Source organism: Neovison vison, chromosome 10 (genome assembly GCF_020171115.1).
Source record: "Neovison vison isolate M4711 chromosome 10, ASM_NN_V1, whole genome shotgun sequence".
Taxonomy (NCBI): domain Eukaryota; kingdom Metazoa; phylum Chordata; class Mammalia; order Carnivora; family Mustelidae; genus Neogale; species Neogale vison.
The window spans coordinates 43,650,949-43,676,585 of NC_058100.1; the positions used below are offsets into that span (position 1 = coordinate 43,650,949).

At 37.3% G+C, this 25,637-nt stretch overlaps 2 protein-coding genes across 5 annotated transcripts in view; one reads left to right on the forward strand and one right to left on the reverse strand.

Annotated features, from left to right (window-relative positions):
- INTS7 (integrator complex subunit 7) overlaps window positions 1-841 on the reverse strand; it is a 91,541-nt gene extending 90,700 nt beyond the window's left edge. Inside the window, exon 1 of the mRNA XM_044267132.1 lies at window positions 638-841. Coding sequence (XP_044123067.1) covers window positions 638-731 — 94 coding nt within the window. The 5' untranslated portion in view covers window positions 732-841. The remainder of the gene's footprint in view (window positions 1-637) is intronic.
- Window positions 842-1,066: 225 nt separating this feature from the next.
- DTL (denticleless E3 ubiquitin protein ligase homolog) overlaps window positions 1,067-25,637 on the forward strand; it is a 69,059-nt gene continuing 44,488 nt past the window's right edge. For all 4 annotated transcript variants that reach the window (XM_044267136.1, XM_044267137.1, XM_044267135.1 and 1 more), the window contains exons 1-12: window positions 1,067-1,238; window positions 6,215-6,340; window positions 7,119-7,217; window positions 8,234-8,295; window positions 8,381-8,501; window positions 11,379-11,444; window positions 12,832-12,944; window positions 14,481-14,554; window positions 16,489-16,592; window positions 16,858-16,962; window positions 18,990-19,102; window positions 25,543-25,632. In XM_044267136.1, the coding sequence (XP_044123071.1) occupies window positions 1,187-1,238; window positions 6,215-6,340; window positions 7,119-7,217; window positions 8,234-8,295; window positions 8,381-8,501; window positions 11,379-11,444; window positions 12,832-12,944; window positions 14,481-14,554; window positions 16,489-16,592; window positions 16,858-16,962; window positions 18,990-19,102; window positions 25,543-25,632 (1,125 nt within the window). In that variant the 5' untranslated portion in view covers window positions 1,067-1,186. The remainder of the gene's footprint in view (window positions 1,239-6,214; window positions 6,341-7,118; window positions 7,218-8,233; window positions 8,296-8,380; window positions 8,502-11,378; window positions 11,445-12,831; window positions 12,945-14,480; window positions 14,555-16,488; window positions 16,593-16,857; window positions 16,963-18,989; window positions 19,103-25,542; window positions 25,633-25,637) is intronic.

Here is a 25,637-nt window from a genome sequence, read left to right on the forward strand (position 1 = left end):
AAAGACAAGGCTGGGTGAAGTTGGGTGACCTGCCCATGATCATAAAATTGGTGGCACTGGAATTCGACTCAGTCTAAGTCCCAAGCTCCTTTCACTACACCAAGCAGCCCGACACCTCCTACTCCTCCTCTCACAGGAAAACAGAACTCGTGGAATTTACACGAAAGAGGAGCTATGCTTTTCGGATTTTCTTGGTCGTATTTAATGTCTAGTAACCCGTAGGTAAGTTACAGAAATGAAATACATCGTTATAAAGTGGATGCAAGATTATTATTCAGCAATCTTGATGAAGACCTTGTTTCAACTGAACCTATTGACAAATAATTTCACAATTTAAATGTAGCATTTTTACAAACTGTTTGGAAAATCGGGGGACTGTGCCCTCAAGCGGTCAAACACGGCCCGTCACTGGAGCTCTCTACTTATTCAGCTGGTGCAAAGCCAAAATAGCAACGCTGCAATTTTCCTGCAATCTCCCAAACCTGCAAAGGCTCTGGACTCTCGGAAAGCATAGGTGCCCGCCCTCGCCCCCGCCCCGGGAAGCTAGGCGCATGCGCCTGACTGACGGCTGCCGCCGCCTGGTGGCGCCATTGCCCCCCACGCCCGTTTCACCCGCTCAGCCCGCTCTTTCGAATACCTTTGTCTAATTCCATAAGGGCAGAGTTAGCATCCAGCTCCTGTTCGCCATAGCCGGCATCTGCCAGGAAAGATTTAGTTGAGTTTGACGCCATGACCCGAATAGTCACTCGACTAGCCTATTTAAAAAGATTGCAAACTCTGCCCCAGCACCGCCATCTTCTTCCACCACCTTCTCGCGGATTTTTCCTCCGCGCTCTGTCAAGCCCTGTTACGCATGCGTCCTGGTCACCCCGCCGTTCGCCAGCGCCTCTGCGGCCCCCCGCGCAGGCGCTCAGGGAGCTCCTGAACTCTGGGTTCCCGCGGCTCGGAGAAAAGGAGGCGGGGATTGGAAGGGGGAAGTGACTCGGAGGCGCCCGGACGCCGCCACGGGAGCCAATCAGACGGCGTGACGTCAGTTTGGCGGGGAGTTTGGTGGCCGGGGCTTACAGTGGCGGGAGTTGGAGGCAATAACTAGTCGTGTTCTGAGGGGCGCAAGATACGATTTTTGCTGGAGCTGGGGGGCATTTTCACGGCTTTTCTGTCAGTTGAACCTTTTCTTCTGGCCCAGATGCTCTTCAATTCGGTGCTCCGCCAGCCCCAGTTCGGCGTCCCGAGAAATGGTGAGTAACGGCCCTAACCGCTTCTTCTCGCTGGCGGGCTTCGCCTCCCCCGAACAACGCGGCGGACCAAGGCCGACTCCAACTCTGTTTCCCAGCCCCCGACTTCTCCCATGGCCGGAGTGAGTTCGTGTTAGCGAGGACTGCCGAAACAAACTGCGCTTTCTTGCCCTTGGGACACTTTTAATCGTAATCGGGATTTTTAAAATCGTAATGTGGGCTGACGGAGGGAAGAGAGTCGAATCGACCGGCCTTCTTTACGGCTTCTGTGTTGCACAGTAACTGGAAAATGCGTGCATTTGTGTGTGTGCGCGCGGCTCCACAGCTTTGTGAGATCGTCAGGACTCGTGTTCGCTGACTGATTTGTCGATTCATTGATTAGTTTGTTGTAGAACTTTAGTGAGCCCAACTATTCGCTTAGATATACTTGGGAGTGTGATCCGCTATTAAGGAACTCATTCCAGCCGAGAAGACAACATCTGCTTCCAGCATGGTCCGAAAAATGTTCCCCCTGATTACTGCATGTGCGTAAAAATACGAAATTACAGGGTGAAAAATGCCCATAACCGCAACCCCCAGAGATAACCACTCGTGATCGATTAAAGTCGATTACTCCCAGTGTTTTTTCAGTGCCAAGGTACTATGTATTGTTATTTACAGAAATGGGATCAAAACGTTATGTTTGTTTTGTTTTTCACTGTAACGGTATGATTTGGGGGATATTTCCATAGTATGTGGAAATCCGACTTCCTCGCTACAGTTCTTGAGGTTAAAACATCCTTAAGGTAAAACGACGGGCGGTGGGAGCTTTGAATTTAGGTTTGGGTGTCATCGACCTGAAACCTGGTACGTTTCTGAGGTGGGAGTTACTACCCAGACTGAGGCTGGATACAAATGAAACCTCGTTCATTTAAAACCGGACTAGGTCTTCTTTTTCTTTGAAACCGTGTGGAAAACAAAAAAGAATCTGAGAAGGGAGCTTTTTATGTTAAGGCAAAGGTCTAGGAAGAGGATATGGAGAAGTGGACTGAGGAGTAGTCCCACAACTTCCTGCCTCCAACTGGAGCTTTATATCCGTTCTCACCTACTTCCCCCCGGATAATCTTTCTGATTATACTCTAAATGCCCCTCTCTGACTCTGCTGGAAACTTGCTTGGGTGACTTCTGTGCTCTGTCATAACTGGCAGCAGTGCCCAGTGATTGAGATCTGTCTTGGAATTAAACTGCCAGAGGTTTAATTCCAGCTTCATTCCTCACGGCCTGCAAGACCAGGGGCCTGCAAGACCAGGGGCAAGCTGTTTATACTTAGCCTCTATTTTGTAACAGATACTCTCCTAATTCTCCAATCTTTCTGTCGACTTCCCTCTTCTCTCTCATTTACAAATACTCATTTATTGTTATGTGTCAGACACTGAAATTCATTCCGTGGTGTAGATTATGCAGTGAACCTTATAGGACCATCTTCTTTCTCCTTCCATGTTGGTGTTCCATTCTAGGCCCCTTTTCTCCTTCTCCCTATTCTCATGGATGAGCCACAACCAGGGCATCTTCCACTACTTCTTGCAGCCTTCCATTCCCTAAACTTTACATCTATTCCTATAAAAGCCGCGCGACCATCTTCATCCAGCAGGTCAGTGCCACAAACATCTCAAACTCAAGTACTCAAAACTGCAAGATATAGAAAGTTTCCTTAAAGGTCCCTTAATATCTCTTGAGTCTGTCCTCTCTCTGTTCCCACTGATTTTGCTTCATCAGTATAACTTGGATCTGTTCTATGCTTACCATTTCATTCCCCTAGTTTGGGCCCTAATAACGACTTGTCTATTATAACAAGGCTCCCAAGTGGCCTCTTAGTTTCCCTCTCTCCTGTTTATTCTCCACATTACTGCCAACAATCTTTCTAAAGTAGAAATCTGATTACTCTTCTATTTATTTTTAAGTTGTTATCTGAAAGTTTTTATCATAGGTTTAAACTTATTAAAATTTTTAAATAAAAATGCTATGTCATTTAAAATTTATCTAATAGAATATGAACTTTATAGTGATTCGATGATCATAAAAATCATTTTTTAAAAATATGAACAAACTCTTTAAATGCCAGATTTTCAATGTAAATTTCAACCTTGAACAGCACAGGGGCTAGAGTCACCAAACCCCATCCAGTCAAAAATCACCTATAACTTTGACTCTCCCAAAACTTTACAAATAGCCTCCTGTTGATTGGAAGGAAGCTTTACCAATAACATAGTCAATTAACCCGTACTTTTTATGTTACACATGTTATATACTGTATTCTTACAATAAAGCTAGAGAAAAGGAAATGTTAATAAGAAAATCATAAAGAAGAGAAAATACAGGTACATTACTGTATTTGTGGGGAAAAAATCCACAGATAAGTGGACTCACACAGTTCACACCTGTGTTTGAGGGTCAGCTCTAGTTGCTTTTTCTCCCTTGATTTTATTTCCACTTTATTTTTCCCACAGAATTTATCCTAATATAATTTGAGTCTGAGTTTGAAAAGTTATTTTCAATCCTTATTGATCACGCTGTCATACTTCTCTGTGAAAAAAATAAACTCAGTATTTTCTGTAATCATAAGGCTCTAAGTGTCAAGAGTTTCCTCTGAATTGAATTGTTAAAATTACTAGTATGCAAATGGTCAAAACAATATAGACTTAATTTTGATAAATAAATGAAGCAAAAGGTAAAATTTTATTGGAAGTGTATCTTTTAAAGAGATGGATTTTGCTGTTTATGATGCCTTTATTAAAGGAATTATCCTATTGTCTTTTAATTGGAGTCCCAGAAGTTTTTGTACCTTGGACCAATGCAAGGTATAAGATTGGGGCAGGGAAATGCCTGTCTTTTGAAAAGTGGAGGAAAAGCAGTGATGAAGGGAGAGGAGGAAAAAGAACCTCAACCTTCTCAGATCAGTAGTAGAAATGTACCTGTAATCAACTGATTATCTGAAAACTCATGTCTTTGAGTTTTGGATACTCCTTGGAAAATTGGTGTGTAATCCCAGGGGCTTAAATTGTACATTGAGGAGATAATAGGCTTTTCCAAATGAGTGTTACGGGGGGAAGAATTACGTGTTCATGTTGGAAGCTGTATAGCACAGTACGTATCCAAAACTTGCTCAAGATATCAGTCCACAACTGTGTGTTGTAGGGACTACAGAAATGGAGGGGTAGATGGGGATAAGTTATTAAGCCATGTTAGGCTGTTTGTTGGTGTTTGAATGTTAGTCAGGAAGCAGTGAGGTAGAGTTGAAGGAGTCCGCTTAATTGTAAAGAATTAGGTATCCAAAGTTTATCATGTTCAGTTCTACCTGAAATTTTCAAGATTTGGTCCTTTTGAATTTGTATGTTGCAATCACTAGCTTATGATTTTTATTCCCAAACCACAAGTGTATATATACAGAGGTTTTGTTTTAAAATTCATTCTGTAGATGGATATTTGTGAACTCTACAATATATTTCATTCTTTCTTTAGTGATCTTTTAATAGCTTGTTTACACGGTACCTGGCCTTGAGGTAATACTCCCCCAGGAATAATTACTAAATCTGGATTGTATTCTTTCCCTCTTTTGTACTGATTCCTTCAGGTTATCTCTAGGAACATCAAAGCTAGAATTGTCTGAAGCTATATCAGACTTAGATATCTCCTCCAAAGAGTATTCTTGATGAAAAGTGATCTTTGAAAGTACCCTAAAATGTGGAAGTTTATTATTTAAACAGCTCTCAATAGATTGTAACTTCATTGTTTCCTCTGATGCTTAATAAACATTTAGTTCTCAGTAACCATTTATTTAATGTTTCTTTTATATATTTAAAATGTGTTGACCTATATATCTAAAAAATAGAACAAATCTTTGAAGATGGCTTACTATTTATTTAGGACCATAGTGCCCATTTGATCTTTGACCCAAGCAGAATAAATACTCCCTCTACCCTGAATTTCTTCCTCTCTCTTGTATATTCAGTGAAGACTTAACTCGTCTCTTGACGTGTTTGATTTCTCCTACTCTAAAGACTTCCCTGACCGTATTACTAACCCGGGCTTAATTGATTGTACTCTAGTGGTGGGTACATAATGCCTCACTTTAAAATTGCTCTAATATAGTTTAAGATACTATGACTTGTTGACATTTTAGAATCCTAGAATTTCAGGGGCACCTGGGTGGCTCAGTGGGTTAAAGCCTCTGCCTTCGGCTCAGGTCATGATCCCAGGGTCCTGGGATTGAGCCCATCATCGGGCTCTTTGCTTCGCAGGGACCCTGCTTCCTCCTCTCTCTCACTCTCTCTCTCTGTCTGCCTGTCTCTCTGCCTACTTATGATCTCTGTCTGCCAAATAAATAAATAAAATCTTTATTTTAAAAAAAAAAACCTTAAAAAAAAAGAATCCTAGAATTTCAGTATTGGAGAAAGGAAGTGAAGTTAGAATTTACTTGTGAATATTTTAGTAGCTAGGCAGGTAAATTTACATTCATTATTTCCTTTAACCCTTTGACCATTGGATTATATATGATGTTGCAGGTAATTAAAGAATTTGAGTAATGTTGATTTAGAAACTCTGGAAACGAAATGTTAATTGAAGAGAATGGCAGTTTTAATGGTTATGGTAGTCTTTTGTGGTTGTGTTTTATACTTGTCACCAAAGGGTATAGGAGGGGTAAGATCTTTTTAATGTACAAAGGCCACTTGTTTCTTAAAATCTTCAGTGTACCAGCAAGAGTCTCCATTTTAGATGGTAAGCCCAAAGCTGTACCTCACCAGAAGTTGAGAGTGCTTTTTATTTCTACCTTAGGACCCCTTAGGAAAATACCAGAAACTATTTTAGAGGACCCTAAATAGTGAGTGGACTTACATAAAATATATAAAGCTTTTAAAAACAAGTATTTACCTCTGCACTTGTTAAAAATATTGAAATGTGATGATATATTGAAATCTATAAAGAATTATGTCTTACTTTAGGATGGTCTTCCCAGTACCCTCTACAGTCCCTTCTAACTGGTTATCAGTGCAACTGTAATGATGAGCACACTTCTTATGGAGAAACAGGAGTCCCAGTTCCTCCTTTTGGATGTACCTTCTCTTCTGGTAAGAGAATTACTACCTAACCTAGGCTTGCTCAGATATGATCTATGTTTTACTTAAAAAAAATATATACTGGGACATACCCCTTTCAAGAAAAAGTAGGTTAGATAGATGGTAGAGTTTTTCTAATAGCTGTTTTCTGATTTATGAAATAAGACTTTTAAAAATCTCTATGCATAATTATTTATTTCCTCTAAAGTATAAGACTATTACAGCATTTTTTTTCTTTTCTTTTTAATGGATACTGGGAAAGGATTGCAAAGGTTCAACCATCATGAAAACTGTTTTGCCCAATGGATATACCTTTTGGTCTGATGGAATCTCTCTGTAATGCACTGGGGAACATATGAACAGAAATGGAGTACTTGTCCCCACTGTTAATAGTTTTGAGAGGGGAAAAGTAAAAGGGTATGAAAAGGAAATTTAACTAATAGACTCAGCCTGCTGGTGGTCTATATCATATGCTTTTCTTTGCCATTGGTCAGTGTCACTATTGTTTCATTTAAGTCCTACTCTTCTCTAAGTAAGAGATTATCTGAGATAATTTTGGTGATTTTGAGTCATTTACTGAATTAGATATTAAGGCAATTTTAAGCAATCTTTAATTCAAATTACCTCTCAAATACCATAATCAAATGCTATTTGGATAGAATCATCTTTTCAGATTCTTTGTAGTTAACTTGTAGCTTTCAGTTAATCTGTATTGTATTGTTTTTATAGCTTTATGCTCAGCTTTAAAATTTTTGTGTTATTTTTTATGTATTCTTTATTTCTTATTTAGCTCCCAATATGGAGCATATACTAGCAGTTGCCAATGAAGAAGGCTTCGTTAGATTGTACAACACAGAATCACAAGCCTCTAGAAAGAAGTGTGTCAAAGGTAAGTCTAGACCTAAAATTTTTGTTTTAACATTATTTTAAATTCATAAAGCTTCAAGTAAATTGTTATTTGAATATATTTCCAATTATATTCACTTCTGATGAAGTCTATTTAGGGACCAGGCTAAAAGAAAATGGTAGATGGCCCTTCTGGCAATAATATTGTAAATATGGCAATACTTTCACTGAAAGTTGAAAAAAAAAAAAGTTTAGGATTAAAAACAGTTCTTCTTTTAAAAAATTAAATCTTTTACACTTAATGTGGTTGGAGGAAACATTACTTTAAAATATTTATGTTGACCAAGCATCTTCCTTATATAAGGCAAATTTATACTGATCTTAAGAAGCTAATAATCGGGAACTAGTTATATCAAGTGTGGAAATAAGTAAAACAGGCTATAAATGATAAAGATGTACCCAAAAAATGCCACGGGTGTCAAAAGGAGAGCTCTCATGTGGTAAAGTTTGCAAGGACAATTTTTCATGAAGAGAACATTTAAGTGGGACTGTGGTATTTAAACCTGTGAAGATAGAATAGGATATGCCAGGTGGAAGGGACAGCATTAGCAAAGGCCTAGAGATAAGAAAGCATAGGCTATAATTATGGAATGGAGAGGGATCCAGTTGGTTGGAATAAGGTATGTGGAGACAAAGATAAACCGTGCAACAGAGATAAAGGCCAAAGCATGCAGAACCTTAAATATCAAACTACTTCAGATTCCATTCAGAGAGCATGATGAAGATTTTTGAACTGGAGAATGTTTCAGAAAGATTCCATTTTGGAGAATATATTACTAGTCACCTCATGTAAAGGAGTTTGATATCAAGTGATAGTTCTCTGCAATAGTGAAGGAAATATGTAAGTTCTGTGAGTATACAAGTTCTCTTGGCCCATGGATGACAGGGCACTGACAACTTACTTTTTCACTGTAGCTTTTAAGAAATTCAAACTGCTATTAACAAGGCTACCCCTGAACATAGTCTAGACATTTCACATTCACCATTTTTTTTGTTTAGAATGGATGGCTCACTGGAATGCTGTCTTTGACCTGGCCTGGGTTCCTGGTGAACTTAAACTTGTAAGTGACTTTCATTTTATTGGAATCTGGTTAAATACTGATAAAGCATTGATTTATTAAATTATGATACCTTATATTTTGAAAGGTTACAGCAGCAGGTGACCAAACAGCCAAATTTTGGGATGTAAAAGCTGGTGAGCTGATTGGAACGTGCAAGGGTCATCAGTGCAGCCTTAAGTCAGTTGCCTTTTCTAAGTTTGAGAAAGGTAGGTCGTGCCTATTCTCTTTCATGTCCTTAATCTCCTTTACGGTGAGTTAATAAGAAGCTTTGATGGTTTCCACCCTTTCCGGTGTCAGAGTTGCTACTTTCCCTACTTTGAGACTGAGAGTCTCATGACCAAAATCCTCCATGAAATTAAGCTGACTTTTGGTCTCATTCTTATGGATATTATCTCCAGCCTGTCCCTGTAAGTTAAGAATCTTCAGATAATTTTTTTTCTATAATCCTGCAGATAAGGTAAACATTTATAAATAGCTATAATACCTCTGTCTAACTTTGAGTGTCTTTTAAAGTCAAAACCCTGTACTGAACACTGATTAACTCTATTTGTAAATGAGTTACTTTAACTCTCTTAGTAAAATCTTAATTAAGTGGAGTGTGACGCTGGAGTGGGAAACCTGTTAAAATGGACATGATTCTCACCTAAAAACTTACCATTTAATTACTTTAAGTGGCCCAATTCCCTAGTATATTTTCAACTATTATTTACTCATAATTGATCTTTCTGTATTTATTTTACTATTATAATGGAGAAGGAAGACTTAAAGAATGATATAGTACAGCACAGTACTATAGCACTAGGGAAAAACAGGAGTGTCTGAATTAGCTCTTCATTTCTTTTCTCCTTCCTCCATTAGTTTCTCGCTGAATAATTTTTTTTTTACAAATAGACCAACAAACATTCATCTTTAATATTTCTGAGTGCTCACGTGAATAAATGAAAATGTTTCTTTTAAAAATAGAGTATTTCTTAATGATAAAGAAGACTGCAAAGTTTGTCCAGTTATTGAGATTAAAGACAAATTAATTCATCCACTTCTTTAAGATGAATGTTTGTTGTTGAGCTGATCTGGACTCCAAAAAGGTCAATTTTAATTGACTGGTTGCTTTTGAGAGTGGAACATTGAAGAATATATGGCATAGTTTTTATCTCTGCATCTCCCCATAAGTTTTCATTAACATGTATTATATGAAGTTAGATATGGTTATGTTCTAGTTTACTACTGTGGCAGAGTTGACTCTGAGTTTCTAAAAATAATACAAGAGCATGAAAATTAACCTTAGTAAAGGTAAATTTATTTAAAGGATAACAGTAAAAAAAAGCACTATCTTTTTTTCCCTTTGCTTAATTTTTAAAATTTTATACAGTAAATCCATGCTGATATGGTCTAGTAGAAAAAGCGTTGAATTAGAAATTGGGGCTGGTAGCTTTTATCACGGCTCCTAGTAGTCTGTAAGTGTTCTAGCATGAATTGCCTGGTTGGACACTGCCCCCATGGCCACATAGTTTGGTTGGTAAACACAGATTAGATTTTAGATCTTTAGCCAAATGCCTTTGTACAGGATACATTTTTACAATTATACATAGAACCCCTGTTTTTTATTCCTGTTTCTGCCTGTAAACTCTTGGGCAAAGGCGTTTTTATTCTCTGGACTTTCATCTGGTTTTTTTTTTTTTTTGAAGATTTTATTATTTAACTATTTGTGAGAGAGAGAGAGCAAGCACAAGCAGGGGGAGCAGCAGGCAGAGGGAGAGCAGGCTCCCCACTGAGCAAGGAGCTTGACGTAAGACTCAATCCCAGGACCCTGGGATCATGACCTGAGCCGAAGGCAACTGCTTAACTGACTGAGCCACCCAGGCATTCCAATGTTTCTGTTTTAACAGGGAATTAACTCCGTAAAAGTCAAATTGCAAACTGTCAGACCTACAGAGAGGTCAGATCTCAATTTAGTTCTTTAATTTAAGCCTTAGTTACAAGCCCCTTTTCATTTTCCCTTGCATAGATGGTTCAGGGGTCAACCAGAGACCTGTGCTAACTTTAAACACAATGTTAGAGTTATTTAGCCTTTCTCTGGCTCTCTCCAGTGTTCCGCTCACTCTGGCTCTGGCAGCTCTTGTTGCCTCAGTCTGGTTTTCCTTGTTCCTCTGACTTGAAAGATGGCAGGTTCTGTATTGGCATCTTAGCTGCCTGGTACTAATGCTGCAACTGTGGCTGCCTTCAAGGTAAAACTGCAGAAGCCAGTAAATTAGCCGAGACCAATCACTTGCTTCAGGTATTGACTTCCCTCCAAAAATTGCATGTTTTTGTTCAGTTTCTAAAGAGCCTCAGGTAGTTGGTTTTTCTATTTTGTCCAGAGTTTTTGAGCTCATGCAGATAGATTGGTTTCGTAAGTGCTCACTCTTCCACATATGAAGCAAGGTTTTTTTCATTTTGTTTTAAAGAATAAAACATTTCAGATAAATTGAAGTTCCCCTATTTTTCCTTCTTCAGTCTCTTTGCTCTCTTTCCATCCCTAGAGGCATCCTCTTTCTCCGTTTTGTATGGATCTGGTACATACTTTTATACAGAAGACCATAAAACTTGGAGATTTGGCGAGTGGGCTCTGGATTTATTCTTCTAGGAATACCTTTATAAGTCACTTATCTTCTCTATGTCTTGGTTTTCTTATCTATAAAATGAGAATAATAATACCCACCTAATAGGGTTAATAATAAGAATTGAGATAATATATATAAAGCACATGGGATAGTGTATAGCACTTAGTAAACTCTCAGTATATTTTCGTTATTGCTTTTTCATTATTCTTTCCATATGTGTACTTCATGTAGTATTTTATGTGGTGTTAAGAATATTTACAGAGGGATTATTCTCTAGAGCATAAGTATTTTGAGTTCTTTATAATCCTTTCCCTTCGCTGCTTTATTTTCTCTTATTTGTTGTTGAGCCATAAATTGTTTCATTTTTAATTGCCAATTATAATACTTAACCATGGAATAGATGCTCTAGGAAACTTAAATGAAATGCATGCATTATTGGCCTGGTTTTATTAACTTCTTGATAAACTATTTATTTCCCCATAGCTGTCTTCTGTACAGGTGGAAGAGATGGAAACATTATGGTCTGGGACACCAGGTGCAACAAAAAAGGTAGCCTAGTTCCATTTTAATTTTAATACATGTGGGATCACCTTATGCTTAGCGAATGAGTTGGCGATTTCATCTAGTTACCACCAGGGGGCAGGGGGCACATGTTCATAATCCCCAATTTCTTCTGCTGACTGTTCCAATTCTCAGGATTACTGTGATTGTTGCAAGTATTGCCCTCTGTATTTACCTCATGCTGTCTTCTGAACTGTGCCATTTATTGATAGAATTGGGATTATTAGTACATGGGCTTGGTGGTAAACTATCTTCTAAAAAGTTATTTAACTTTAAAGAATTGGATTAAATTAAACATAATTATGCTCACATTGCCCCCATGATGTCATTAAGCAGAATGCAGTGATCATCTCACTGCCTACTTCCTTTTTTAAAAATAATTTCTTTTTAGGGGTGCCCAAGTGGCTCAGTGGGTTAAAGCCTCTGCCTTCAGCTCAGGTCATGATCCCAGGAGCCTGCTTCCCTTCCTCTCTTTCTGCCTGCCTCTCTGCCTACTTGTGATCTCTGTCTGTCAAATAAATAAATAAAATCTTTTTTAAAAATAATTTATTTTTAATGGACTATTTTTCAGAGCAGTTTTAGATGCATGGCAAAATTGAGCAGAAAATATAGAGAGTGCTTCGAGTTTTAATGTACTCTCTATCTCCACAGCCTTTCCTACTATTACCATCCCATGGCAGAGTTGGACATTTGTTAAAATTGAAGCACTAGCACTGATACACCATAAGCACCGAATGTCCCAAAGTACCCAGTGTACTTTGTAGTAGGGTTAACTCTTGGTATTGCACATTTTATTGGTTTTGACAAACGTGTAATGACATGTGTCTACATTATAGTATACAGAGTAGTTTCACAACACTAAAAATCTCCTATGCTCATCTTTTCCTACCCCCCTCCCCAAAGCTCCTGACAACGACTGATTATTTTTACTGTTTCCAACATTTTACCTTTTCCAGAAAGTCATATAGTTGGAATCATACAGTATGTAGTCTTTTGAGATTGGCTTCTTTCACTTAATAATGTATTTAAGGTTCCCCCTTGTCTTTTCATGGCTTGGTAGCTCATTTCTTTTTACCATTGAACAATGTGCCATTATCTGGATAAACCGCTGTTTATTCCTACTTTCCTCTCCTGAAGGACATCTTGATTGCCTCCACGTTTTGGCAGTTAGGAATAAATCTGCTATAAATATCCATATGCTTATTTCTCTTGTATACATCATAATGGCACCAAAAAATGTAATGCAGTAGTTCTGCTGGCTTCTAATTTTACTGTTAAGAATATAATTAATTCTGAAATCTTATGTGTAAATGTTACATTCAGCATAGGAATAAAGGTCTGAAACCTAAATCAGTTTGCTTGGAATATCTTTCAGATGGATTTTATAGACAAGTGAATCAAATCAGTGGAGCTCACAATACTTTAGACAAGCAAACTCCTTCAAAACCTAAGAAGAAACAGAATTCAAAAGGACTTGCTCCTTCTGTGGTAAGGTTTTAGAGCTGTGTACATGTGTGCAGATCTTAACCTGTAGTAGGATGGGATCTCATTTGGGGCACCAGGGTGGCTCAGTGGGTTAAAGCCTCTGCCTTCAGCTTGGGTCATGATATCAGGGTCTTGGGATCAAGCCCCGCATCGGGCTTTCTGCTCAGCGGGGAGCCTGCTTCCTCCTCTCTCTCTGCCTGCTTCTCTGCCTACTTGTGATCTCCGTCTGTCAAATAAATAAATAAAATCTTCAAAAATAAATTAATCAATTAATTTTTTAAAAAAAAGGATGGGATCTCATTTTAGGTAACTTGTTGGGCATGAAATAGGAGCTATAGATTAAGTGAATGAGAGTCTTTATTCAGTGGTTTATTATTTACTGCTCAATACCTACAGTAGTAGTTCTCGAACTCTAGTGTATAACACAGTCACCTGGCAGCATATTAAAAGTTCATCTTCCTGAGCTTCATCCATAGAGATCTCCATGTGTACAACATAATTTATTGTAGACATAATTATGTACAACATAATTATGTAGACATAATTTATATGTCTACAACATAATTTATTAGGAAAGCGGTGATAGTTTGAAGAAGCATATTAAATACCATGATACAGTTTTCTATAAGGGGAGGTAATCCCTGTTTTTTACAATACACAAACTTTAGGAAATTTGTGGGTTTTTAATATTTTTTTGAACAGTCGCCAAAATATTTAAATATATTGAAACATTTAGATAGAATATTATGTCTCTCTAGCATCTTGTACTCAAAATTAAACATTGCCCATTATACATCTTCTTTCTTTTAAAAAAATCACCATGGCTTTTACTTTAATGTGTTTATTCTTCTAAAATTCCTGGTCTGTAAGATCCAAATTAGTATGTTGGAGAAGTATGTTTATTAAAAACGTTAGGACTTATAATTGCATACCAAGAATAGGACACAGACATGAGTGGAAACTGACAGGATTAACAGTGGGTTTTGGAGGCCAGATGGAGTTAAAATGAATATCATTTCAGACAATCAGATTCTGAGCCAGGAAAACTCATTAACAGCAATTAGGAGATGAAATTCCATTGAGCTCCTTTAAATTTTTCGGAACGCATAATCATCTTTCACCAGTAATTCTTCAGATATTCCTATGCAACAGTGTTGGTAGGTGGTGACATTTTGTAGATGAAACAGGCACAAGAAAGTTAAACGAGTCTCCTACAAAGACATAGCTTATTAGTAGGACCGATTCTAAGTAGAAACCAGTAGGTTTTAGACAAATCTTTTATTCACCTGTTTGTTTTTTGAGTGTAAGTCAAAGTCAACACTATGTACTATACTTCAGTGATATTTAGGTCATTTTCATGCTAAAATTACTTCTTGGTCAGTATAAATATCTGACTTGGGATTATTGGTGAGGGAAGATTTAGTCTTAACTCAGAATTTGGGTGGGGGGAAGCCATCATTTTAGCACGTTGGTCTCTTGATGGTGAAGATTATGATACTGAAAATAGGACTTTCTTCTTTTTCTGCCTTGTGCTGTCAGGATTTCCAACAGAGTGTTACTGTGGTCCTCTTTCAAGATGAGAATACATTAGTCTCAGCAGGAGCTGTGGATGGGTAAGAGCCTTTATTTCGTGGTTCTTTTGATGAGATCTCTTTCATAAACTGTGATAGGGAAGTCACCTAGTCCCATTATAATCGAATATGTATGCTTTTAACTTTCCACGTAGTGAATATCCAGCTGAGAAGAGGAACTACAGATCACACTGAAAAATATCTAGTTAGGACTCTTGCTCAAATAATTAAATGAGGTAATCCATTTTGGTATTATGAAGTAATAAATGAGGTAATAAAATTAGCACATTATCTAGCACATGGGAGCAGTATTGGCTGCTGCTGCTGTTGTTGAGAATCTGGGTGGGTAGCTCACTTGTACGTGCAGTCTAATTTAAGCTTTTGAGGAATAAAATTTCTATTATTTTGGATTTTTATCTTCTCAGGTTTAGTAATACTCTAAAAGAAGAAATCTCATTTTCTGGGTATATAACGGGCATTTTGGGGACTAATCTAACTATACTGATATTAAGGTCCAATGACTTTCTCTCCGTCCAAGTACTAACCAGGCCCGACCCTGCTTAGCTTCTGAGATCAGACAGGATCGGGCGCGTTAATGGTGGTATGGCCGTAGACTGGTCCAATGACTTTCATATACCTGCCATCTGTGATTGGTCTGAATATTTGGCTTCCATATAAGTTTGTGGTACTTCATTGGTAGCTTTGTTACAATAAATAATTCTCTGGGCATTTTTTAAGCACACTTCTTTGCTTATTTGCTTATGATACCTCTCAAGACATCCCTCCCTTTGAAACTAATTTAAAAACATGATGGCTTAATGAACTAAGACTTCTTTTGTGTGTTTTGGACACTAAAACTCATCTGTGGACCAAATCCTCAGGCACAAATGAAGGATTATCTCAAGTTTACTAGTTATGCTTGTGAAGTGACTGTGAAACCCTGTTGTTTGTTTCCAATGGTAGTGCCCTTTTAGACTAAGCTTGTGTTTTCATGTTGCCAATAAACTACATGTTGAGGAGGTGCCTAGGTGCCTCAGTTGGTTAGGTAACCTACTCTTGTCTTCCACTAAGGTCATGATCTCAGGTTGAGGTGAAATCGAGCCCTGAGTTAGGGCTTTTGTTCAGCAGGGAGTCTGCTTGGAATTCTTTCTTTCCCCCTACCCCTCTCCCTGCTCTCACTCGCCCTTTCTCTCTAAAAATAAATAAATGAGTAAATAAATAAATAAATAACATATTTTTTAGAAAAGGAACTACGGGGCACCTGGGTGGCTCAATCGGTTGAGCAACTGCCTTCGGCTCAGGTCATAATCCTGGACTTCCAAGATCGAGTGCCGCATCGGGCTCCCAGCTCCTTGGGGAGTCTGCTTCTCCCTCTGACCGTCTCCTCCCTCATGCTCTCTCACTCATTCTCCCTCAAATAAATAAATAAAATCTTTAAAAAAAAAAAAAAGGAACTACATGTTGAGGATTAAGACAATTATACTAATAGACGAAATGAGAAAATACTTTATTTCACAGGAAAAGTTGTTTAGACCAGATTACTTAAGGAGTTACATATAGAGATAAAACCAAAGGGACAGAGCTTGTTACTTACAATGTTAGAGGTTACATGCAGAGTGTTAAAGGCTTAGGAAGCATTTGTTTTGCTTTTTTTTTTTTTTTTTTTCTGAAAACAATGAAACAATGACCATCAGAACCCAACCTTCATCTTCCTTTTCCGCTCCCTTGAAGTAAACTCAAGGTTACCCATCGCTAGGTCAGATCACATCTGTTTCCGTTTCGCCTGAGTTGTTAGCCTAACATTGAAACTATAGTATGAGATAGTTCAATCTGTTTCCCAGTGAGATATCCTCGTTATATCTGGTTGATGTGCCAGAGGAGTTAGATTAAAAGTTATTTCACGAAGTTCAATGTAGTTGAAACTGGTTGGAGTTGGAGGTTGGCTACAAAATAACTTTCTTTACCTTGGTTTTTAGGGTAATCAAAATATGGGATTTACGTAAGAATTATACTGCTTATCGACAGGAACCCATAGCATCCAAGTTTTTCTTGTACCCAGGTAGCAGCACTCGAAAACTAGGTAAGCCTTTTAATACCCTGTGAATTTTTGTTACAATTTTAAAATAAATATCAAGCTAGTTTTCAGCAACATAGACTTGAAATTAACATGTGGTTGTGTCTTTTGGAAATTCAGAAGTTAAAAACTCAGAATATTTTTGGTTTGTATATATTTGGAGGAAGAAGAATTCTGATAATCTTGTGGAATGATCTTCTTTCCTCAACATTGTCACTTCAGTTCTACTTGCTGTAATCAGGACATGCTAACTAAAGTTACCTTTTTCTAGGATACTCAAGTCTGATTTTGGATTCCACGGGATCTACTCTATTCGCTAACTGCACAGATGACAATATCTACATGTTCAATATGACCGGATTAAAGACTTCTCCAGGTAAGATCTTACCCATTTAAAATCTCTACCCTGGAAAAATAAAATAAAATAAAATAAAATCTCTTGCCCAGAAACGAATGCAGAGATTTTTGTTAATGATAATTTTTTTGATCTTTTTTTCTGAACCAAATTTTTTAAGACATAGGAGGGCTTTGGCGTCTTTGATTAGTTCCAGTGATGTTTTCTTGGGTGTATTTTCCTTGTGATATTTCACAAGTAAACAGAATCCGGCTGTATATGGTGACTTAATTGTATTTTAACATTGAGTCTTTCCTGAAATTATGTCCCTTTGACTATATTTAGAAATGTCTCGAGTTTTATAAACTATAGAAGGCTGTTCTCAGTTTTTGTCTTGTTCGGGGGTTATTTATTAAAATTAGGGGGCTGAATTTTTTAAGTCCCTAGATAGGTTTTTATCTACTTCAGCCTTCTTAATGTTGGGCAGTGTCTATTTTATCTCTAGTTTTCCCCAGCCTCACCTTTTTTTTTTCCCTTCAAGAAAATTAAAATTGGAATCTGGTCTGATATTGGGTAATTGCTTATCTTCTTCAAATTTCAGAAAGGGTCCTGGGCTTAATACTTTATCTCCTATACTTTTAATTTACAGTGTTTTATTATACTAAGTGATGTTCATAAGGATGACTCTGAAGCAATTCACTGAAGCATTTTTAGAGTCCAAATTATCAAAGAAAGATAAAGTTGAACTAATCAAAGATTTTTTGAATGCTTTGAAGCATTTACAGTGTACTTGAGTAGACCAGCAGAGGGCAATAAATACTTACAGGTCTAGTGGGAAATTTGGTCTGTAGTTTTCCATTCATAGTTAGAGTTAAGAAAGATAAACAATTATAGTTTTAGAGTTGTATTCAGAGCAAAGGAGCCTGTTTATTTTGTGGGGATTTACCTATTGGAGTAGATAAAAATGTGCATCTGAATTGATTCATATTCTGCTTAACATCTACAGTGGAAGCATTGGTGTGGAGAGTATTTGATATGTAGGCTTTTTCTTGAAAAGCTAAAAATAAAGTCTTTTTCCAGTTTTGTTCTGGCAAAAGGAAAAGATTTCTATGAGCACTGAAGGAAAGCTATTATGTCCCTTGATAATTCTTACTTCCTTTCTGTTGAAGATTAGAGTGAACTTTTTTCCCTCTGCTTAAATGTATCCCTAAATTCTTCAAAAACTGAGATTTTTTTCTTGTATTTCCTATTAGTATTCTGGTACCAGAGGCCTCAGGTTTTGGTCGTCTTAGGATAGAAGAACTCATCAAGCACATTGTGCCAGACTGGATTGCTTGCCCTTTTATTACAGATATTAAGAAGTCTCAATAAACCTAAAGGCTAACCCTAACCTAGTTGGAGTATCTTGCATACAAACATATAGTTTACCCCACTAGCTCCTTCTTTTCAGCCTTTTTAAAGTTTTGGATTAAAAAATTCCCACAATAAATAAATAAGTAAATTGATTAACTGATTCCTACATCCCAAATGAGCTATCCATAAATCTTAATTCTTTCCACTGATTCTTACCTATTCATGCAACAGATGTTTGGAAATCTCTTTTCAAAGCACTGTGAGGTCTAGTGAGGAAAGAATAAAATATGAAATTTACCCTCAGTATTTGAAGTCTAAGAGGAAGAGGACCAATGTATTACTCAACAGAGAAAGCCATATGCTACTGTGGGAAAAGAGGGCCTAATAAAAGCATTTACTAAAAGAGTGGACCCTGGTTGCATTCTTCTTAAGAATGTTTTCCTTCACTTTCTTTTCCATAGCCAGCTCCATACCAAATATCTGGGCTTAGATCATGAGATTGGATTTAATATAAAAACTTCTTTCTGAGACTTCTTTACTTTTTGACAATGTCCAGTTCCCTTTAATTTAGTGAATAAAGCTTGACTATCTGTTTCAATATGCAGTAGTTAATACACTAATAAAACTTGTTAGGACATGTATAGTGTCTGCATTTAAGTGAACACTAGAAATAACAAGAATCAAGTAATACGTGTTTTTTTTTTTTCCTCTGACAGTGGCTGTCTTCAATGGACATCAGAACTCCACCTTTTATGTTAAATCAAGTCTTAGTCCAGATGACCAGTTTTTAGTCAGTGGCTCAAGTGATGAAGCTGCCTACATCTGGAAGGTAAGTTACCAAACTTCCCTCACAAATGTGAGAACTAAGTATTCTTACAGATATTTCTTCTCAGATGAGTAAGTTTAACATAAATGCATACTATTTCTACATTAGATGTTCAGTAAAAGTTGCTTCTTCCTTCTTAACACAGCCAAACCTCGCTCTGACTGACACATATATCATACTTTCATGCCCAGAGCTTCTCAGAAATAGATCATCCATGTACTCCAGCAGTTTCGCAGATTATCAGAAAATTGAGAATTCAGAAGCTTAGAGAGAACCTTAACTACCTTGTCGTGTTTCCTGGAAAAATGTGTTGGATTATCTTTCTGCCCTGAGTTTTCAAGCTCTTCATTCAAAATATATTTTAATTCCCAGGATCCTATGCCCAAATCAACTATAATATCTTGCACAAAACACTAAAAAATATTTGTATGGTAATTGTATTCTTTACTCTCTTATAGGTGGCCAGTCTTAAGGTTACTAGAATAGATGTGACTACTTTTATCAGTTTTATTATGTATTTAATGGCATTACTTAATTTACTTGACAGATTCCATTTCTGTTCACAAGTTTATTTATTTTCTTTTTTTACTTAAATAACAGTGATTCATAAAGTGACTACTGTAAGCTAAGAAATTTAAATTTGTCCATATGAGGTTCAGTGGAGAAAACTGAAATATCACACAAGGAGCACTTGCTGACTACTGAAAAACAGCTCTTGTGGGACTAATTAATTATAGAAATGTCTGGGAGTTCAGAGACATAAGAGCATTATGGCATAGTTTTCCAAGGGCTAGAAATTAATTATCTTCTAGATTGCCCTGTGATATCATAAATATCCTTGACACTAATGAATTGGGACGATCAGAGTTCACACATTATGGATTTTATTCTTTGTTGTTATTTTGAAAATTTATTTACTAGAGAGAGAAAACAAGTGAGCAGAGTGGGGAGCAGAGGGAGAGGGACAAGCAGCTCTATGCTGAGTGCAGTGCCCTACAAGATCATGACTTGACCTGAAATCGAGAGTTGGATGCCTAACCAACTAAGCTACCCAGGTGCCCCATATTTTGGATTTTAGAGTCATAATGTCTAAAACTTGATAGATTCATAGTTTCAATGTTATCAAATCCCTTTTCAAGAGGAAATCATATCATTATTAGTCCTGCCAACCTCTAGAAAGTCGTTATCTTTAATGTTGGCTTAGGATGGGATAGAACCTGTCAAGTATGAAGCATAATTCTGTTTAATTTCGTCTGGTCCTGGAGGACATACTTAAAGTGACTTCTCTGTGTACCTAGAGGTGCAAAAATACAACACTAACTTAAGAGTTTTTAGTGATTATATCCTAGATGGTCACATGGTGGAGACATTGTTCTATTCAAGATCCTTTTGTGTTGTACTTGGTCTCTTTCTATAAGCACAGTTCTTTCATGTGTTATATTTTTAAAATGAAAATTTGCTTATAAAATATATACCTGAGACTCTGATCCCATAAAAGTTTGTACCTAGTTTCTTGTCTATAAAATTTTCTGACTTGAGTTTTAAACTTTAATGATATACGTTACTAACATTAATGCTTTGTTCTTATATTTTAAATTTTGAGTTTCAAATTTGGTGTAAATGCTTCTTATTTTACTATCTTTTTGTTCTTCCTTTCTCCTTCTCTCACTGTCTTTCCTTTTTCTTCTTTTTTCTTCTTTATTATGTTCTGTTAGTCACCATACAGTATGCCATTAGTTTTTGTTGTAGTATTCCAAGAATCATTGTTTATGTATAACCTTTCTTAATACCCATCACTGGCCCAACCCATCCCCCCACCCTCTAAAACCCTCAGTTTCTTGGAGTCCATAGTCTCTCATGGTTTGTCTCCCCCTCCGATTCCCCCTTCATTTTTTCCTTCCTTCTCTTAATGTCCTCCATGCTATTCCTTATGTTCCACAAATAAGTGAAACCATATGATAATTGACTTTCTCTGCTTGATTATTTCACTCAGCATAACTTCTCTCACTATCTTTTCATCCCTTTTTTTACTATGGCTCTCAACTAAGTAGGAAGATTTTATTCCTATCAAAGTCTGTGTCATTTTAAGTTTTTTAATTCTTTAAAAATAATTTCTTAAAAAAAAAGATTATGCAAAAAATAGCCCTGCACTGATCATTTAAGGAAATCATTTAAAATCAGTTTTTAGTTATGTATACATAATTATGCATATGATTATATATTCTACATAAATGTGTTTGCAACTGAAAGTTTCTCTCTACCTATCTTCTATAGTACAAAGGCTTTTTGTTTGTTTGTTTCAGGGAGTGAGGGTTGAGGTTTCTCTCTCTAATAGTTTCTCTCTCTAAAGACATGCAGTAAAGAGACTTGGCTCTTGTTAGTAACCCATTTTCAGACATCCAGTCAGTGGCTATCACGTACATGGGTGACCCTTTTTAAATTCCTCGGCTGGGTCACATGTCAGTGCTGAATGATGTGGTTCAGACATGATGTTCTCCTGCCTGTCCACACATAACTCAGTGTGCAGGCTCTGATATTTGAGATCCTGGCAAGCTTACTGCTCCTAAAATTGAATTTGCCTAGTGAGGTGGCTCAGTTTCTCTTTTCCATGATGAAGAAGAACAGTGGGGGTGTAGTTTAAAAACCATTCCATGCAAGCTGAGTATCACGCCGTTAGGTTATCTTATAGCTCTGCCATGTTTCCAAAAGGTCAGAATCTCTCAAGTGTTGGGATTTTTCCTATGCTAAAAAGCCCATGGGCACAAGAAAACAGAGTGAAAGAAAAGAGTTATCAAGAATCAGGAGTTATCAAAGAAAAGAGATCTCAAGACAGAAGAGAATGGCCTTTTAATCTTTACCACTGCTCGGCAAAAGGGAGTTGTAATATAGTTAGACTCTCTGATACTAAGGACCAAGAGTTAAAAATAAAAAGAGTTAATAAATATTTTTCTTTTTAATTTCTTAGCCTTTGTCCCACCCTTACCTTCCCTGGTTGATTTCTGTTATAGCCACTGAATAGTATTGAAGTGGTTATAAATAAACTCATTTGGCACAGTCATTCTACCGCTGACTGGCGAAACATTGAGCCTGACACTTTAGGAAGTGTAAATGATCTCATGGCAGAAATAAAGACGAGATTTGGTTTCTGCCTGGGCAGAGTAAGGGGATTTTTTGAGGAAAGTTGCTGATCTTTTTTGCACGTTTAAGGATACAGAATGTTTTATTAGATGTGTAGCTTAGAGCCAATTATTTCTAGTAGTAACCTTCATAGTTGTAAGAGTTTTAACTTGGGGATTCTTCGTGTCTTGAATTAAAGTCTGTATAACAATTAAAATATATAAGAGAGGACAGTTTTCTGTGTTTTGACCATCTTCAGAATGCATAGGTGTAAATGTCTCTTGGACTTAATAGTTTCTTCTATTTAAAAGTAGAGGGAGGTTTTTAAAAAAAAAAGAAATTAGGGGTACCTGGATGGCTCAGTGGGTTAAGCCTCTGCCTTTGGCTCAGGGGCTTGGGATTGAGCCCTGCATGGGGCTCTCTGCTCAGCAAGGAGCCTGCTTCCCCGTCTCTCTCTGCCTGCCTCTCTTGCCCACTTGTCATCTCTCTCTCTTTCAAATAAATAATCTTTTAAAAAAGTGATATTATGGTAATGTTTTATCATAATGAGGTGACAATAAATAAAAACTTATTTGAATAAAAATAAGCTCCTGTAACTACCATTCATACAGACTTGCTGGGGATTAGTACTCATTTCAGCCCACAATATGCCTTTCCCTCCACTCCTTTTTTTTAATTGAGATAGAATTCACATAATATAAAATTCATCATTATAGTTGTTTTTAAATGTACAGTTGATTTTTAGTAGCCATCACCACTGTCTCATTCCCAGACATTTTCATTACTCCAGAAAGAAACACTGCCCTTGAAGAGTCTCTCTTCATTCTCCCCTGCCTTCAGGCCCTGGCAACCACTAACCCATGTTCTGTCTATGGATTTGCCTATTCTGGACATATCCTATAAATGGAATTTGACAATATGTGATCTTTTATGTCTGGCTTATTTCAGTCAACATGTTTTCCAGATTTGTTGTGTTGTTGCACGTATCAATACTTCATTCCTTTTTATGGTTGAATATCCATCATATGGATAGACCACATTTTATTTATCCATTTATTAGTTGGTGGACATGTGAATTATTCCACATTTTGGCTTTATAAATAAAGCCACAATGAGCATTCATGTACAAGTTTCTGTTTGAACATATATTTGAACACATATATATATGTTTGAACATATATTTCTGTGTGTATACCTAAGAGCAGAATTGCTGCATCCTGGGACACCTGGGTGGCTCAGTCAGTTGAGCATCCAACTCTTGATTTCGGCTCAGATGGTGGTCTCAGGGTTATGGAATTGAGCCCCACATTGGGCTCCTTGCTGGGCAGGGAGTCTGCTTGAGATTCTCTCTCTCTCTCTCTCCCTATCTTATCCTCCTGGCCCCCCACTCACATGCACATGCACTCTCTCAATCTCTCTCTCAAATGAATGAGTAGATCTTTAGAAAAGTTGCTGGGTCATATAATAATTCTGTTTAACTTTTAACTTCCCCCTACTTTATTGCTATACTAAGCATCTGACTCAACAAATGCTGACTTTTATTGTCATTATTATTCCTACCTTATTATCAGTTTGTAAAAAGTTTTTCCAAGGGGTCTTTTATTTTTTTCTCTTAGATCCTGTAGATAAATGCAAAAATGTGGATATACCCTGTTGGCGGATGTGATGGTTTTTCTTGAAATGTATTTTAATCCTTTATATACATGTTTAGGTTCCCTTGGGTATTGTAATGCCTAGAAAATTGAAGAAGAGGCAATTATCTTGAAATGACAGGCTAAAGGCCACAAGCAGAGTAAACCAGTGGAGTAGAAGAACACGTTGCTACCAGGGAGGGTTGGTCAAGAGGACATTAGGATTTTCTCACCCTTTTAATTTGGGGCTAGCAGACCTGCTTGGGTCTTGAGTGAAGAGAAACTTAATAGGCTGGGGCCATCCCAAATGCAGGAGGAAGGAGAATTTCTGTGGCTCCTGAAATACTTAGAGACTATCTTGAAAGTCTTTTCTAAAATATGCTACCTTGTCAGAGAATGAGTTATTGTTCTCTGTGCTATTGTAGGAGGCAGAAAGTGAGATCCTTTTAGATAATACTCAGGAAAAAAGCTTTTTCTGTTAAACTCTAATTAACCCAGCAAGACAAATTAGACTCTGCTCTTTTCTTTTGCTTTTTGAATCATTACATGTGCCATTTAACCCAAGAGAGTAGTAATATAATTGAGTTGGATGACCTTGTGAATCAGTGTGTTGACTCTCTTCACTACAATTGAAGGCATCTATTAAGTTTTCTTAGTCATTCTCTGCAAATATTCTTTCCAGAGTCGCCTCCACTTTCTTCATACAGATGAGCAATGATTCAGAGCCTCAGGAAAATGAAAAGAGAATAATGTCTCTTTTCAAACACGTGCTAATAATAGTTACGTGAGTTTATACGCCATATTGTGCTGATTAATTCCCATGACCTCTGAAAGGGATTGACAACTCTTGAATGAGTCAACTGTCAAATGCATCACTAGTGGCATATAGTGAGAGGGGAAGTCTGATCCTTTGTCACGTGTATACTACTGCACAATATGACCCTTCTTGATTCATTAAGATGTGGCAGTACTTAATTGAAAACTTAAGATTTCTTTAAACACATCTACCAAAATGAAATTTTAGAGGATTTCTTTTTTCCCAAAAAAAGATACCGAAGTGCCATTAAAAGTATATGGTTTATCAGAGTCCATAGTCTCTCATGGCTCTGAAAAACAATCTGAGGGGTTTGAAGTGGCGGGGGGGGGTGGGAGGTTGGGGTACCAGGTGGTGGGTATTATAGAGGGCACGGCTTGCATGGAGCACTGGGTGTGGTGAAAAAATAATGAATAATGTTTTTCTGAAAATAAATAAATTTTTAAAAAAGTATATGGTTTATATTCCTTCAAAATGAAGGGGTATAACTTTAGGGACTTTGGTAAAAATCAGTGAGTCTTTTGGGTGAAAGACTGTCCCCTTGATGCCAGAGAACTGGTAGTACGTCTGAGATGCCTTCAGGATTTATTTAATGTACTGTTCCTGGAAGTAGCTGATTAGAAAAGATCTGAAAATGTCTAGGCTATATATTTAAGTTGATATTATTAACTGATTTTGGCTATTTTCATTCTGTTTTCTCAGGTTAATGACAGAAATACTTTTATTGCGCATTAGGACTCTTTTCTGAGCTATAACTAGGTATACCTAGAGATCTTTGGTAACAACTCTGTAAGACACAAATGAGAGATTCAAAGGCTCTATCTGAGAGACCTATTAATGCTCTGCTGACTTACTTTTTTTCTTTCTTGGTGGTGTGATAGGTCTCCACACCCTGGCATCCTCCTACTGTGCTCCAGGGTCACTCTCAAGAGGTCACATCTGTGTGCTGGTGTCCATCAGACTTCACAAAGGTTTG